We start from the raw sequence: 18329 nt of genomic DNA on the forward strand, positions 1-18329 counted from the left end.
TCAAGAAAAGAATATTTTATTTTTTTTATGTACAAAGAAGGGATAAAGATAATTGTAACTAAAGTACTCCATATAATCATTTCGTGATACCAATTAATTTATTTTAAAATTTATGTTTGAAAATGAATCATTCTTGTACGAATTATGTCAGAATTATTAAACTACGTACTGCATCTATTTTAATAAAGTGATAAAAGTGACTTATTTAGTTTTATTTCACTATTGTTGCCAGTAGTCTTTTCTTTAGTTTACTTAGTTACTTTTTTACTTTCTTTACTCTATTTATAACTCCATATTATTAATCAAGAAATGAATATTTTATTTTTTTGATGTACAAAGGACAAAGATAATTGTAACTAAAGTACTCCATATAATCATTTCGTGATACCAATTAATTTATTTTAAAATTTATGTTTGAAAATGAATCATTCTTGTACGTATTATGTCAGAATTATTAAACTGCGTACTGCATTTATTTTAATAAAGTGATAAAAGTGACTTATTTAGTTTTATTTGACTATTGTTGCCAGTAATCTTTTCTTTAGTTTACTTAGTTACTTTCTTACTTTCTTTAGTCTATTTAGAACTCCACCATTATTAATCAAGAAAATAATATTTTATTTTTTTTATGTACAAAGAAAGGACAAAGATAATTGTAACTAAAGTACTCCATATAATCATTTCGTGATACCAATTAATTTATTTTAAAATTTATGTTTGAAAATGAATCATTCTTGCACGAATTATGTCAGAATTATTAAACAACGTACTGCATCTATTTCAATAAAGTGATAAAAGTGACTTATTTAGTTTTATTTCACTATTGTTGCCAGTAGTCTTTCCTTTAGTTTACTTACTTACTTTTTTACTATCTTTAGTCTATTTATAACTCCATATTATTAATCAAAAAATGAATATTTTATTTTTTTGATGTACAAACAAAAGACAAAGATAATTGTAACTAAAGTACTCCAAATAATCATTTCGTGATACCAATTAATTTATTTTAAAATTTATGTTTGAAAATGAATCATTCTTGTACGAATTATGTCAGAATTATTAAACTACGTACTGCATCTATTTTAATACAGTGATAAAAGTGACTTATTTAGTTTTATTTCACTATTGCTGCCAGTAGTCTTTTCTTTAGTTTACTTAGTTACTTTCTTTCTTTCTTTAGTTGACCTAGAACTACATATTATTAATCAGGAAAAGAATATTTTAGTATTTTTGATGTACAAAAAAAGGACAAAGATAATTGTAACTAAAGTACTCCATCTAATCATTTCGTGATACCAATTAATTTATTTTAAAATTTATGTTTGAAAATGAATCATTCTTGTACGAATTATGTCAGAATTATTAAACTGCGTACTGCATTTATTTTAATAAAGTGATAAGTGACTTATTTAGTTTTATTTCACTATTGTTGCCAGTAGACTTTTCTTTAATTTACTCAATTGCTTTCTTAATTTCTTTAGTCTATTTAGAACTCCTTATTATTAATCAAGAAAAGAATATTTTATTTTTTTTATGTACAAAGAAGGGATAAAGATAATTGTAACTAAAGTACTCCATATAATCATTTCGTGATACCAATTAATTTATTTTAAAATTTATGTTTGAAAATGAATCATTCTTGTACGAATTATGTCAGAATTATTAAACTACGTACTGCATCTATTTTAATAAAGTGATAAAAGTGACTTATTTAGTTTTATTTCACTATTGTTGCCAGTAGTCTTTTCTTTAGTTTACTTAGTTACTTTTTTACTTTCTTTACTCTATTTATAACTCCATATTATTAATCAAGAAATGAATATTTTATTTTTTTGATGTACAAAGAAAGGACAAAGATAATTGTAACTAAAATACTCCATATAATAATTTCGTGATACCAATTAATTTATTTTAAAATTTATGTTTGAAAATGAATCATTCTTGTACGAATTATGTCAAAATTATTAAACTACGTACTGCATTTATTTTAATAAAGTGATAAGTGACTTATTTAGTTTTATTTCACTATTGTAGCCAGTAGTCTTTTCTTTAGTTTAGTTAGTTACTTTCTTACTTTCTTTAGTCTATTTAGAACTTCATTATTATTAATCAAGAAAATAATATTTTATTTTTTTTTATGTACAAAGAAAGGACAAAGATAATTGTAACTAAAGTACTCCATATAATCATTTCGTGATACCACTTAATTTATTTTAGAATTTATGTTTGAAAATGAATCATTCTTGTACGAATTATGTCAGAATTATTAAACTACGTACTGCATCTATTTTAATAAAGTGATAAAAGTGACTTATTTAGTTTTATTTCACTATTGTTGCCAGTAGTCTTTTCTTTAGTTTACTTAGTTACTTTTTTACTTTCTTTACTCTATTTATAACTCCATATTATTAATCAAGAAATGAATATTTTATTTTTTTGATGTACAAACAAAGGACAAAGATAATTGTAACTAAAGTACTCCATATAATCATTTCGTGATACCAATTAATTTATTTTAAAATTTATGTTTGAAAATGAATCATTCTTGTACGTATTATGTCAGAATTATTAAACTGCGTACTGCATTTATTTTAATAAAGTGATAAAAGTGACTTATTTAGTTTTATTTGACTATTGTTGCCAGTAATCTTTTCTTTAGTTTACTTAGTTACTTTCTTACTTTCTTTAGTCTATTTAGAACTCCACCATTATTAATCAAGAAAATAATATTTTATTTTTTTTATGTACAAAGAAAGGACAAAGATAATTGTAACTAAAGTACTCCATATAATCATTTCGTGATACCAATTAATTTATTTTAAAATTTATGTTTGAAAATGAATCATTCTTGTACGAATTATGTCAGAATTATTAAACTACGTACTGCATCTATTTTAATAAAGTGATAAATTGACTTATTTAGTTTTATTTCACTATTGCTGCCAGTAGTATTTTCTTTAGTTTACTTAGTTACTTTCTTTCTTTCTTTAGTCGACTTATAATTACATATTATTAATCAGGAAAAGAATATTTTAGTTTTTTTTGATGTACAAAGAAAGGACAAAGATAATTGTAACTAAAATACTCCATATAATCATTTCGTGATACAAATTAATTTATTTTAAAATTTATGTTTGAAAATGAATCATTCTTGTACGAATTATGTCAAAATTATTAAACTGCGTACTGCATTTATTTTAATAAAGTGATAATTGATTTATTTAGTTTTATTTCACCATTGTAGCCAGTAGTCTTTTCTTTAGTTTACTTAGTTACTTTCTTATTTTCTTTAGTCTATTTAGAACTTCATTATTATTAATCAAGAAAATAATATTTTATTTTTTTTTATGTACAAAGAAAGGACAAAAATAATTGTAACTAAAGTACTCCATATAATCATTTCGTGATACCAATTAATTTATTTTAGAATTTATGTTTGAAAATGAATCATTCTTGTACGAATTATGTCAGAATTATTAAACTACTTACTGCATCTATTTTAATAAAGTGATAAAAGTGACTTATTTAGTTTTATTTCACTATTGCTGCCAGTAGTATTTTCTTTAGTTTACTTAGTTACTTTCTTTCTTTCTTTAGTCGACTTATAACTACATATTATTAATCAGGAAAAGAATATTTTAGATTTTTTGATGTACAAAGAAAGGACAAAGATAATTGTAACTAAAATACTCCATATAATCGTTTCGTGATACAAATTAATTTATTTTAAAATTTATATTTGAAAATGAATCATTCTTGTACGAATTATGTCAAAATTATTAAACTGCGTACTGCATTTATTTTAATAAAGTGATAATTGACTTATTTAGTTTTATTTCACCATTGTAGCCAGTAGTCTTTTCTTTAGTTTACTTAGTTACTTTCTTACTTTCTTTAGTCTATTTAGAACTTCATTATTATTAATCAAGAAAATAATATTTTATTTTTTTTTATGTACAAAGAAAGGACAAAGATAATTGTAACTAAAGTACTCCATATAATCATTTCGTGATACCAATTAATTTATTTTAAAATTTATGTTTGAAAATGAATCATTCTTGTACGAATTATGTCAGAATTATTAAACTGCGTACTGCATTTATTTTAATAAAGTGATAAGTGACTTATTTAGTTTTATTTCACTATTGTTGCCAGTAGACTTTTCATTAATTTACTCAATTGCTTTCTTAATTTCTTTAGTCTATTTAGAACTCCTTATTATTAATCAAGAAAAGAATATTTTATTTTTTTTATGTACAAAGAAAGGACAAAGACAATTGTAACTAAAGTACTCCATATAATTATTTCGTATACCAATTAATTTATTTTATTTACTTTCTTACTTTCTACTTAGAACTTCATATTATTAATTAGGAAAAGAATATTTTAATATTTTTGATGTGCAAGAAGAGAACGAAGATAATTGTAACTAAAGTACTCCTTATAATCATTTCGTGAAACCAATTAATTTGGTTTAAAATTCACGTTTGAAAATGAAGCATTTTTGCATTGTGATTTGCTTTGTTTTAATTCACTATTGTAGTTCAAATTACATATTATTAACAATGAAAAAGATATTTCAATGTCTTTGATGATATTACCAACTTTAACAAAGTGATAATAGTTATTAATTTAGAAGTTTAATTATATCACAGTTTTTTTATTATTTTATTTTTATTTTACATATTTCCATATTATATATTTTCACTTTTTTAGTGTCCCATTAACATTAAATACCACAACAAAATGTATTTTTTTTATTAAAATTTTAAATAAAATTAATATTTATAATTACTTTACATTTTCTTAAAATTAATCACCATCAACAACACTTAATCTTTAACAACTTTTAAATAAAGTATTTCTTTAAGTATTGTAAGCGTTGATTTCTCCTCAATTGGACAAGTCTCTTTGGGAGTCTTTTCGGTCATTTCGATGGTGTATTCAGCCAGTAGTTTAGCCATTGCCGTTTTCATTGCAGTTAAAGCGAATCTTTGACCTGAAACATCCTTCCCAATATTGTTTCCTAACTTATTATTTGTTTTTCACTTACCGACGCAGGTTCTCGGCCCTTCACCGAAGGGCATGTACGTAAAATTAGTGTGGGGCTCCAACCAACGTTCCGGCTTGAAGGCTTTTGCGTCCTGGTGATATTTTTCGTTGTGATGCAAACCAAACAGCGAAATGTAAACTGGCGTACCCTTTTCTATGACCAAGTTAGTACCGGGTATTTGTACCGTTTCGGTGCACCGCCTGTCCAGGAAGTTGAGTATCGGACGCAACCTCAGAGATTCTGAAATCATTGAGTTAATGCAGGAAGGGTCAACTTCAACGTTGTTTTTGTACCTTTAATACACAGGTCCATGTAGTTCAAGTCCTTCAAGAAGTCGCAATGGGAAAAGTCGCCGTGCTTCTTTAGTACTTCACGTACTTCGTTTTTCAGTTTTCGTTGAATGTGTGGGTGCTTGGCCAGTTCGTAGCTCAGGTAAGTCAAGGAGGAGCTGGTCGTTTCGAAGCCGGCCACGAAGAACTGCACACACTGTGCCAAAAGCATGTCGTCATCTGGAAACAGGCAGACAGTTAGGTTCCTGAAACTAGTACGACTAAATTGATCCTACCTAGTTTTATTGGATCGTCCGGTGTTTCGTTGTTCTTGATCTGAATCAGTATGTCTATTAAGTCGTTCCTGAAACTCTTGGTGCCTCTCCTCTCCGTCAGGGTGGAGTAGAAGACCCTCCTCAAAAAGTCCAGGCAATAGCCGTCCAAAAACCGGATCCTTAGCACCTTCACTATGGTCGGCATAAGGAAGTAGAGCAACTGGGGCACAGCCACGGCGAACTTTACCATGTCGAACAATCGGAAGGATACTTTCCGGAATTCCGCTTCCGGTATCTTTAGGCTGTTGGCGTTGATTCCGAAGCACGTCGACGAAATGACGTCAGTCGTGAATCGGGCGAAGACGTCTCTGGTGTTGATTATCGGTCCGTTTGTCTTTACGTGGGTCATTAGGTCGTCGGTGTTTTCGTCTATTAGGTGAAACATGCCTTTAATTTTTCCTGCAACGAAAACAAATTAGTTTACTGATCTAAATCAACAACTTTTTTCTTTTGTCGGAATTTATTAACAACAAAAGAAGGACGAGCATGTCGGTGACGCGAACCCATAAGATTTCCTACCAAAAAGTGCCCAATGCGTCTAAAGAAGTTTACACTTCTAAAAATACATTGAATCTATTATTAATTGTTAGGAAAGACTAATTTTCAGTTTACACACTTCTGTTGACGGTATAAAAAACAAGTATGCTTTACTTTTTCTTAATAAACAAAAAATCGACAAAATTTTTTTTTCTTATTTATATCGAAAACATTGTTGGAAATTGTAAAAAAAATACTGTGAAAGTTACAGCTCTTAATATTAATATTAAGAGGTGTCGCATCGTAAATTTTAATTTCCCGTTTAAATAACACGGGAACGGTGTTCTCTTGGATTTTGAAATTTTTTAACTCTCGTTAGAGAAATATTTCAAAATGATCAAAACAGATTTTTATAGAAAATTTAACGCTCTACAAAAAGTGTCTCTTACAGTTTTTTGATATATTCATTGTTTCAAAAGTTATTTAACATTAAAGTTGGATTGATTTAAAATTTTGATATTTTTCTCATTTTCTGACGCAATCAACAATTTTATATGACATTTTTTGTAGAGAATTCATTTTTCTATAATTTATTTTCGAAAAAGTTTTTAATATTTTTTACAGATCATAAGTTATCTGCAGAAAACTAAAAATTTTATTAAATAAATGTTATTTTACTGCTTAAAATTAAGCATTTTACTTAAATAAATAAATTTTTATTAAAAAAATTGATTGTTTATTTTAATCAAAGTAGTATATATCGTTACACTAACAGACTTTTACTACAATTTGGCAATTTTTTTCTGTATTCAATTATAACTAGTAATAAGGTTTCACGAAAAATGAAGAGTAATTACAATATTTATTGCTAGTTATAAGTGAATACAGAAAAAAATTGCCAAATTGTAATAAAAGTTGTGTTAGTGTAAAGATATATACTACTTTAATTATAATAAACAATCAATTTTTTTAGTAAAAATCTATTTATTTAAGTAAAATGCTTAATTTTAAGCAGTAAAATAATGTCATATAAAATTTTTCCATAAAGTTGCTGGTTGCGTCAGAAAATGAGAAAAATATCAAAATTTTAAATCAATCCAACTTTAATGTTAAATAACTTTTGAAAAAATGAATATATCAAAAAACTGTAAGAGACACTTTTTGTAGGACGTTAAATTTTCTATAAAAATCTGTTTTGATCATTTTGAAATATTGTCTCTAACGAGAGTTAAAAAATTTCAAAATCCAAGAGAACACAGTTCCCGTGTTAATTAAAAGGGAAATTAAAATTTCCGATGCGTTTTTGATATTTTTTACAGATCATAAGTTACCTGCTGAAAACTAAAAATTTTATTAAATAAATGTTTTTTACTGCTTAAAATTAAGCATTTTATTTAAATAAATAGATTTTTACTAAAAAAATTGATCATTTATTATAATCAAAGTAGTATATATCTTTACACTAACACAACTTTTATTACAATTTGGCAATTTTTTTCTGTATTTACTTATAACTAGCAATAAATATTGTAATTGCTCTTCATTTTTCGTGAAACACTTATTACTAGTTATAAGTGAATACAGAAAAAAATTGCCAAATTGTAGTAAAAGTCTGTTAGTGTAACAATATACACTACTTTGATTATAATAAACAATCAATTTTTTTAGTAAAAATCTATTTATTTAAATAAAATGCTTAATTTTAAGCAGTAAAACAACGTTTATTTAATAAAATTTTTAGTTTTATGCAGATAACTTATGATCTGTAAAAAATATTAAAAACTTTTTCGGAAATAAATTATAGGAAAATGAATTTTCTACAAAAAATGTCATATAAATTTTTCCCATAAAGTTGCTGGTTGCGTCAGAAAATGAGAAAAATGTCAAAATTTTAAATCAATCCAACTTTAATGTTAAATAACTTTTGAAAAAATGAATTTATCAAAAAACTGTAAGAGACACTTTTTGTAGAACGTTAAATTTTCTATAAAAATCTGTTTTGATCATTTTGAAATATTGTCTCTAACGAGAGTTAAAAAATTTCAAAATCCAAGAGAACACAGTTCCCGTGTTAATTAAAAGGGAAATTAAAATTTCCGATGCGGCACCTCTTAATATTAATATTACGAGCTGTAACTTTCACAGTATTTTTTTTACCATTTCCAATAAGATTTTCGATATAAATGAGAAAAAAAATTTGTCGATTTTTTTTGATACAGTCTAATATATATATAAAAATCGACAAATTCTTTTTTCTTATTTATATCGAAAATCTTGTTGAAAATGGTAAAAAAATACTGTGAAAGTTACAGCTCTTAATATTAATATTAAGAGGTGCCGCATCGGAAATTTTAATTTCAGATATAAATAACACGGGAACGGTGTTCTCTTGAATTTTGAAATATTTTAACTCTCGTTAGAGAAATATTTCAAAATGATCAAAACATATTTTTATAGAAAATTTAACGCTCTACAAAAAGTGTCTCTTACAGTTTTTTGATATATTCATTTTTTCAAAAGTTATTTAACATTAAAGTTGGATTGATTTAAAATTTTGATATTTTTCTCATTTTCTGTCGCAACCATCAACTTTATGGGAAAATTTTATATGACATTTTTTGTAAAGAATTCAAGTTCCTATAATTTATGTTTGAAAAAGTTTTTGATATTTTTTACAGATCATAAGTTATCTGCAGAAAACTAAAAATTTTATTAAATAAATGTTATTTTACTGCTTAAAATTAAGCATTTTACTTAAATAAATAGATTTTTACTAAAAAAATTGATTGTTTATTATAATCAAAGTAGTATATATCTTTACACTAACACAACTTTTATTACAATTTGGCAATTTTTTTCTGTATTCACTTATAACTAGCAATAAATATTGTAATTACTCTTCATTTTTCGTGAAACCTTATTACTAGTTATAATTGAATACAGAAAAAAATTGCCTAATTTTTTTCTGTAGATAACTTATGATCTGTAAAAAATATTAAAAACTTTTTCGGAAATAAATTATAGGAAAATGAATTTTCTACAAAAAATGTCATAAAAAATTAATTTTTTTTTTTTGGAATTTCTTTGGTTACCTGAGCTAAACACAGGATTAATCTTCTTCCTGATCTGATTCCACAACGGGCTTTTGGAATTGAACAATATGTAGGCGCTCATCTTGTCGATTCCGGAGTCGGAAACGGTGGTTCTGTTTGAAAAATTGTTAAAAACTTTGACCAGCACCTGCTGCACCAGCTGGGGATCGTTGATTAGCAAGGCTGGCTCCTGCATTATGTAAAATCCTGTGTAAGGCGATGTGCTTTTGTTGTGAAGTTCTTTGAGGTACTCTCCAAGTGATTGTTGAAGGAGTAGCACATTCTTGAGACTTCCAAATATGGGCACGGTGTCATCTTGAGGCACACCCCTATTTTTCCAGTAAAGAAATTGTTTATAATAATAGAACCACAATAGGAATACCAATATAAAGGACATTAACAAAATGGCCAACATTTTTTGACTGTTACTTTTTTCTTACGACTCACAACACAGCTTAAAGAGGAATGAGTTTGAAGGCAAAAATAAGGCTTTAAAATTTTTCGCGACTGGAATATATTAGAGATATCTTTTGAATATTATTAATGTTAAGTTAAGTAAGAGTGCAGTGGCATCGATTCACGTTTATCGTTATCTTTTTAAATTTTAATAATAACATATGTTTATGCACAACAAATTAATATTTTAAATATTAAAAACAAATAATTCCAGCTGGAAAAGTACAATAAAAGTAATGGGTGATTATATTATTTATTAAAAATAAAGACTTATTTAAAATTTATTCGTTTGAACTTAATGTAAGAAAGTGAGATTACTTTCTAGTCTCAACTGTATTAAGAAAAGTGCCTCTTAAAAAAATATGCCAAAAACTTAATTTCTAAAATGGTTGCTGGGTAGCACTGAATATCATTTCATTTTTGAAGTGGCAGGTTCCTGTAATTCCTTTTGGAAATATTTTTTATGAGTACTCTTCTCAAACAAATTAAATAATTTAAATTTTGCGCTTACTATTTAGTTATTCTAGACGGAGACGAAAAAAGAGATTAATTTAATTATTTGTATTTGTGTTTCTGATTTTTACTTGTAATTGCAAATAAAATGGCTATAACATGTTCTATACTTAAACCTAATAGTTTTTGAGTAGTAATTTTTAAAAAAAATTTTGGCATATTGATGGACTAACTAAAATATCTACAGACTCTTTTTTGATTTGTATAATCATGAATGTTAACAAAGATTTTTACAAAAATGAAAAATTAATATAAGATGGCATTTGCTTTCATTTTGAATATTGCATTAAATTTTTGGCAAAATTTATTAATATTCATTTTATATTTGTATCAATTAAAAGGTATTCAATTCAGTTTTAAAATACATAAAATTAAATGTAAATTACAAACACCCTGTATAGGATCATACTTGTATGATTGTATGTCAAAAATGAACTTTGGGAATCAAAATTGATGACCACAGGCTTTTTAATTAAACCAACAATCTGTCAAAATTTTTGGAAAAAGATTAATAATACAAAAACTATTGACATGGTATAACCATTTTATTTGTATTTATTCACTTTCGACGAATCTGGAAATGAAATTTTGTTGAAAATACATAAGAAAAGTGATTTAAGTGAGGTTATAATTGCTATAAAAATTACAAATCAATTCCTTTTCCGCCTCTTTTCGTTCTTCATAAACTTCTAATCAATTAGTTAGGTGAATCACCCTGTATATATTAAAATGTAAATCCGAAATTTGATAGAAATAATGACCACCTTTGGAGAATTGAAATGAATTCTCCCTACAACCACTTTGTAGATTTTTACTTCAAACCATTGTTTGCAATGCTTTACAATCTGGTACTGCCTTGATAAGTCTGGTACTGCCTAATGAACTGAACTTTTCCTTTTAGTTAACTCAACTCGAGTCACATAATAAAAAGGTTTCTTCTCATCAAATATTGTTACCAATTGAAATACAGGAACACAGGAAAAGAAGAAACCATTATAATCCTATTAAAATAAAAAAGTAAACTCGCAGTAAATTGGGTTATAGTAACAATAATAATAGTTGGTGTGTTGTACTTTCACAGTTAATTTTAGACATAGGCTTTATCATATGGTAATTGTAGGTTAGAAGTTGGACCCGTATTTCTGGATTTAATAATTAAATAATAATAAAATAGACTCTTCTCTAGGAAGATAATTTTCTTCTATTATTATTACTTTTGTTATGAGAAAAAGAACCATCTTTAATTTTAGGTTTTTTCTTTAAATCACTCTTCTTTGTATCCTGTTTTCTTCTTTTTTAATAAATTAGCCAAAAATATGTTTATATCTTAGTTAATAGTAATTTAATATATCACAAACTATACAATTTAGAAAAGGTTAATTTTTTTCGGACAATTTAAAGACAAATTCAAATATTGTTACACACTGAAATAAAAAATTGGTCAATTTTGAAAGGTATTACAGATAGAACGTCAAATAATCAACAGAAACTTTTTAACTAAATTAAAAGAAGTATCAGAATGATCCATTTCTCACAGCAAAAGAAAAACCATTATAGTCCTATTAAAATAAAAAGGTAAACTCGCAGTAAATTGAGTTAGTAATAATAATAATAATAATAGTAAATATTTTGAATGGTTCCAAAATGTAGTACCATATGTTTTACTTTCACAGTTAATTTAACCTTAGGCACTATAATATGGTCAGAGTAGGTTAGAAGTTGGATCTGTATTTCTGATAATGACACTTTTACAAAGTTCTTACTCCACATCTCCAACGACAAACATCTTAGACCCACATTGGTCTCTCACTTCGTTTGACATGTCATCTTCCCAATTCTGGATTTAACAATTAAATAATAACAAAATAGAATCTTCTCTAGGAAGGTAATTTTTTTCTATTATTATTACTTTTGTTATGAGAAAAAGAATCAGCTTTAATTATAGGTTTTCTCTTTAAATCACTCTTCTTGGTATCCTGCTTTCTTCTTTTTTTTAATAAATCAGCCAGAAAAATGCTTATATCTTAGTTAATAGTAATTTAATATATATCACAAACTATACATTTTAGAAAAGGTCCTTTTTCTGACAAATTAAACACAAATTCAAATATTGTTAAAAATTGAAATAAAAAATTGTTCAATTTTGAAAGGTATTACAGATAGAACGTCAAATAATCAACAAAAGAAAAAACCATTATAGTCCTATTAAAATAAAAAGGTAAACTCGCAGTAAATTGAGTTAGTAATAATAATAATAATAATAGTAAATATTTTGAATGGTTCCAAAATGTAGTACCATATGTTTTACTTTCACAGTTAATTTAACCTTAGGCACTATAATATGGTCAGTGTAGGTTAGAAGTTGAATCTGTATTTCTGATAATGACACTTTTACAAAGTTCTTACTCCACATCTCCCACTACAAACATCTTAGACCCACATTGGTCTCCCACTTCATTTGACATGTCATCTTTACAATTCTGGATTTAACAATTACATAATAATAAAATAGAATCTTCTCTAGGAAGGTAATTTTTTTCTATTATTATTACTTTTGTTATGAGAAAAAGAACCAGCTTTAATTTTAGGTTTTCTCTTTAAATTACTCTTCTTTGTATCCTGCTTTCTTCTTGTTTTTTTAATAAATCAGCCAGAAATATGCTTATATCTTAGTTAATAGTAATTTAATATGTATCACAAACTATACATTTTAGAAAAGGTCTTTTTTCTGACAATTTAAACACAAATTCAAATATTGTTACAAATTGAAATAAAAAATTGTTCAATTTTGAAAGGTATTACAGATAGAACGTCAAATAATCAACAGGAACTTTTTAACTAAATTAATAGAAGTATCAGAATGATCCATCTCTCAAAGCAAAAGAAAAAACCATTATAGTCCTATTAAAATAAAAAGGTAAACTCGCAGTAAATTAAGTTAGTAATAATAATAATAATAATAATAGTAAATATTTTGAATGGTTCCAAAATGTAGTACCATATGTTTTACTTTCACAGTTAATTTAACCTTAGGCACTATAATATGGTCAGTGTAGGTTAGAAGTTGGATCTGTATTTCTGATAAAGACACTTATACAAAGTTCTTACTCCACATCTCCCACGACAAACATCTTAGACCCACATTGGTCTCCCACTGCGTTTGACATGTCATCTTCCCAATTCTGGATTTAACAATTAAATAATAACAAAATAGAATCTTCTCTAGGAAGGTAATTTTTTTGTATTATTATTATTTTTGTTATGAGAAAAAGAATCAGCTTTAATTTTAGGTTTTCTCTTTAAATCACTCTTCTTTGTATCCTGCTTTCTTCTTTTTTTTTAATAAATCAGCCAGAAATATGCTTATATCTCAGTTAATAGTAATTTAATATATATCACAAACTATACATTTTAGAAAAGGTCTTTTTTCTGACAAATTAAACACAAATTCAAATATTGTTACAAATTGAAATAAAAAATTGTTCAATTTTGAATGGTATTACAGATAGAACGTCAAATAATCAACAGAAACTTTTTAACTAAATTAAAAGAAGTATCAGAATGATCCATTTCTCACAGCAAAAGAAAAAACCATTATAGTCCTATTAAAATGAAAAGGTAAACTCGCAGTAAATTGAGTTAGTAATAATAATAATAATAATAGTAAATATTTTTAATGGTTCCAAAATGTAGTACCATATGTTTTACTTTCACAGTTAATTTAACCTTAGGCACTATAATATGGTCAGAGTAGGTTAGAAGTTGGATCTGTATTTCTGATAATGACACTTTTACAAAGTTCTTACTCCACATCTCCAACGACAAACATCTTAGACCCACATTGGTCTCTCACTTCGTTTGACATGTCATCTTCCCAATTCTGGATTTAACAATTAAATAATAACAAAATAGAATCTTCTCTAGGAAGGTAATTTTTTTCTATTATTATTACTTTTGTTATGAGAAAAAGAATCAGCTTTAATTATAGGTTTTCTCTTTAAATCACTCTTCTTGGTATCCTGCTTTCTTCTTTTTTTTAATAAATCAGCCAGAAAAATGCTTATATCTTAGTTAATAGTAATTTAATATATATCACAAACTATACATTTTAGAAAAGGTCCTTTTTCTGACAAATTAAACACAAATTCAAATATTGTTAAAAATTGAAATAAAAAATTGTTCAATTTTGAAAGGTATTACAGATAGAACGTCAAATAATCAACAAAAGAAAAAACCATTATAGTCCTATTAAAATAAAAAGGTAAACTCGCAGTAAATTGAGTTAGTAATAATAATAATAATAATAATAGTAAATATTTTGAATGGTTCCAAAATGTAGTACCATATGTTTTACTTTCACAGTTAATTTAACCTTAGGCACTATAATATGGTCAGTGTAGGTTAGAAGTTGAATCTGTATTTCTGATAATGACACTTTTACAAAGTTCTTACTCCACATCTCCCACTACAAACATCTTAGACCCACATTGGTCTCCCACTTCATTTGACATGTCATCTTTCCAATTCTGGATTTAACAATTACATAATAATAAAATAGAATCTTCTCTAGGAAGGTAATTTTTTTCTATTATTATTACTTTTGTTATGAGAAAAAGAACCAGCTTTAATTTTAGGTTTTCTCTTTAAATTACTCTTCTTTGTATCCTGCTTTCTTCTTGTTTTTTTAATAAATCAGCCAGAAATATGCTTATATCTTAGTTAATAGTAATTTAATATGTATCACAAACTATACATTTTAGAAAAGGTCTTTTTTCTGACAATTTAAACACAAATTCAAATATTGTTACAAATTGAAATAAAAAATTGTTCAATTTTGAAAGGTATTACAGATAGAACGTCAAATAATCAACAGGAACTTTTTAACTAAATTAATAGAAGTATCAGAATGATCCATCTCTCAAAGCAAAAGAAAAAACCATTATAGTCCTATTAAAATAAAAAGGTAAACTCGCAGTAAATTAAGTTAGTAATAATAATAATAATAATAATAGTAAATATTTTGAATGGTTCCAAAATGTAGTACCATATGTTTTACTTTCACAGTTAATTTAACCTTAGGCACTATAATATGGTCAGTGTAGGTTAGAAGTTGGATCTGTATTTCTGATAAAGACACTTATACAAAGTTCTTACTCCACATCTCCCACGACAAACATCTTAGACCCACATTGGTCTCCCACTGCGTTTGACATGTCATCTTCCCAATTCTGGATTTAACAATTAAATAATAACAAAATAGAATCTTCTCTAGGAAGGTAATTTTTTTGTATTATTATTATTATTTTTGTTATGAGAAAAAGAATCAGCTTTAATTTTAGGTTTTCTCTTTAAATCACTCTTCTTTGTATCCTGCTTTCTTCTTTTTTTTTTAATAAATCAGCCAGAAATATGCTTATATCTCAGTTAATAGTAATTTAATATATATCACAAACTATACATTTTAGAAAAGGTCTTTTTTCTGACAAATTAAACACAAATTCAAATATTGTTACAAATTGAAATAAAAAATTGTTCAATTTTGAATGGTATTACAGATAGAACGTCAAATAATCAACAGAAACTTTTTAACTAAATTAAAAGAAGTATCAGAATGATCCATTTCTCACAGCAAAAGAAAAAACCATTATAGTCCTATTAAAATGAAAAGGTAAACTCGCAGTAAATTGAGTTAGTAATAATAATAATAATAATAGTAAATATTTTTAATGGTTCCAAAATGTAGTACCATATGTTTTACTTTCACAGTTAATTTAACCTTAGGCACTATAATATGGTCAGAGTAGGTTAGAAGTTGGATCTGTATTTCTGATAATGACACTTTAGAAAGTTCTTACTCCACATCTCCAACGACAAACATCTTAGACCCACATTGGTCTCTCACTTCGTTTGACATGTCATCTTCCCAATTCTGGATTTAACAATTAAATAATAACAAAATAGAATCTTCTCTAGGAAGGTAATTTTTTTCTATTATTATTACTTTTGTTATGAGAAAAAGAATCAGCTTTAATTATAGGTTTTCTCTTTAAATCACTCTTCTTGGTATCCTGCTTTCTTCTTTTTTTTTAATAAATCAGCCAGAAATATGCTTATATCTTAGTTAATAGTAATTTAATATATATCACAAACTATACATTTTAGAAAAGGTCTTTTTTCTGACAAATTAAACACAAATTCAAATATTGTTACAAATTGAAATAATAATTTGTTCAATTTTGAAAGGTATTACAGATAGAACGTCAAATAATCAACAGAAACTTTATAACTAAATTAAAAGAAGTATCAGAATGATCCATCTCTCACAGCAAAAGAAAAACCATTATAGTCCTATTAAAATAAAAAGGTAAACTCGCAGTAAATTGAGTTAGTAATAATAATAATAATAATAATAATAGTAAATATTTTGAATGGTTCCAAAATGTAGTACCATATGTTTTACTCTCACAGTTAAGTTAACCTTAGGTACTATAATATGGTCAGTGTAGGTTAGAAGTTGGATCTGTATTTCTGATAATGACACTTTTACAAAGTTCTTACTCCACATCTCCAACGACAAACATCTTAGACCCACATTGGTCTCCCACTTCGTTTGACATGTCATCTTTCCAATTCTGGATTTAACAATTAAATAATAACAAAATAGAATCTTCTCTAGGAAGATAATTTTTTTCTATTATTATTACTTTTGTTATGACAAAAAGAATCAGCTTTAATTTTAGGTTTTCTCTTTAAATCACTCTTCTTTGTATCCTGCTTTCTTCTTTTTTTTTAATAAATCAGCCAGAAATATGCTTATATCTCAGTTAATAGTAATTTAATATATATCACAAACTATACATTTTAGAAAAGGTCTTTTTCTTAACAATTTAAACACAAATTCAAATATTGTTACAAATTGAAATAAAAAATTGTTCAATTTTGAAAGGTATTACAGATAGAACGTCAAATAATCAACAGAAACTTTTTAACTAAATTAAAAGAAGTATCAGAATGATCCATCTCTCACAGCAAAAGAAAAAAACATTATAGTCCTATTAAAATAAAAAGGTAAACTCGCAGTAAATTGAGTTAGTAATAATAATAATAATAATAGTAAATATTTTTAATGGTTCCAAAATGTAGTACCATATGTTTTACTTTCACAGTTAATTTAACCTTTGGCACTATAATATGGTCAGTGTAGGTTAGAAGTTGGATCTGTATTTCTGATAATGACACTTTTACAAAGTTCTTACTCCACATCTCCCACGACAAACATCTTAGACCCACATTGGTCTCCCACTTCGTTTGACATGTCATCTTCCCAATTCTGGATTTAACAATTAAATAATAATAAAATAGAATCTTCTCTACTTGTGTTATGAGAAAAAGAATCAGCTTTAATTTTAGGTTTTCTCTTTAAATCACTCTTCTTTGTATCCTGCTTTCTTCTTTTTTTTTAATAAATCAGCCAGAAATATGCTTATATCTTAGTTAATAGTAATTTAATATATATCACAGACTATACATTTTAGAAAAGGTCTTTTTTCTGACAAATTAAACACAAATTCAAATATTGTTACAAATTGAAATAAAAAATTGTTCAATTTTGAAAGGTATTACAGATAGAACGTCAAATAATCAACAGAAACTTTATAACTAAATTAAAAGAAGTATCAGAATGATCCATCTCTCACAGCAAAAGAAAAACCATTATAGTCCTATTAAAATAAAAAGGTAAACTCGCAGTAAATTGAGTTAGTAATAATAATAATAATAATAATAGTAAATATTTTTAATGGTTCCAAAATGTAGTATCATATGTTTTACTTTCACAGTTAATTTAACCTTAGGCACTATAATATGGTCAGTGTAGGTTAGAAGTTGGATCTGTATTTCTGATAATGACACTTTTACAGAGTTCTTACTCCACATCTCCCACTACAAACATCTTAGACCCACATTGGTCTCCCACTTCGTTTGATATTTCATCTTCCCAATTCTGGATTTAACAATTAAATAATAACAAAATAGAATCTTCTCTAGGAAGGTAATTTTTTTCTATTATTATTACTTTTGTTATGAGAAAAAGAATCAGCTTTAATTTTAGGTTTTCTCTTTAAATCACTCTTCT

General features: G+C 26.2%; 1 protein-coding gene across 1 annotated transcript; it reads right to left on the minus strand.

Moving 5' to 3' along the window:
* Positions 1-4754: 4754 nt before the first annotated feature.
* Positions 4755-9708, minus strand: LOC109608095 (cytochrome P450 6k1-like). Its single transcript, XM_049968700.1, has 5 exons — positions 9227-9708; positions 5619-6056; positions 5347-5562; positions 5054-5293; positions 4755-4999 (listed from the first exon to the last, which is right to left on the minus strand). The coding sequence occupies exons 1-5, from the start codon at positions 9639-9641 to the stop codon at positions 4833-4835; spliced, it is 1476 nt and encodes a 491-aa protein (XP_049824657.1). The 5' UTR covers positions 9642-9708; the 3' UTR covers positions 4755-4832.
* Positions 9709-18329: the final 8621 nt, after the last annotated feature.

The sequence above is a fragment of the Aethina tumida genome, chromosome 6, assembly GCF_024364675.1.
Source record: "Aethina tumida isolate Nest 87 chromosome 6, icAetTumi1.1, whole genome shotgun sequence".
Classification (NCBI taxonomy): domain Eukaryota; kingdom Metazoa; phylum Arthropoda; class Insecta; order Coleoptera; family Nitidulidae; genus Aethina; species Aethina tumida.

Coding starts and splice junctions, on each gene's coding strand:
- LOC109608095 (XM_049968700.1), bottom strand. CDS start 9,641: ATGTTGGCCATTTTGTTAATGTCCTTTATATTGGTATTCCTATTGTGG. Junction 5,563..5,618: donor GGACGATCCAATAAAACTAG/GTAGGATCAATT, acceptor GCCTGTTTCCAG/ATGACGACATGCTTTTGGCA. Junction 5,000..5,053: donor AGGGCCGAGAACCTGCGTCG/GTAAGTGAAAAA, acceptor AGGATGTTTCAG/GTCAAAGATTCGCTTTAACT.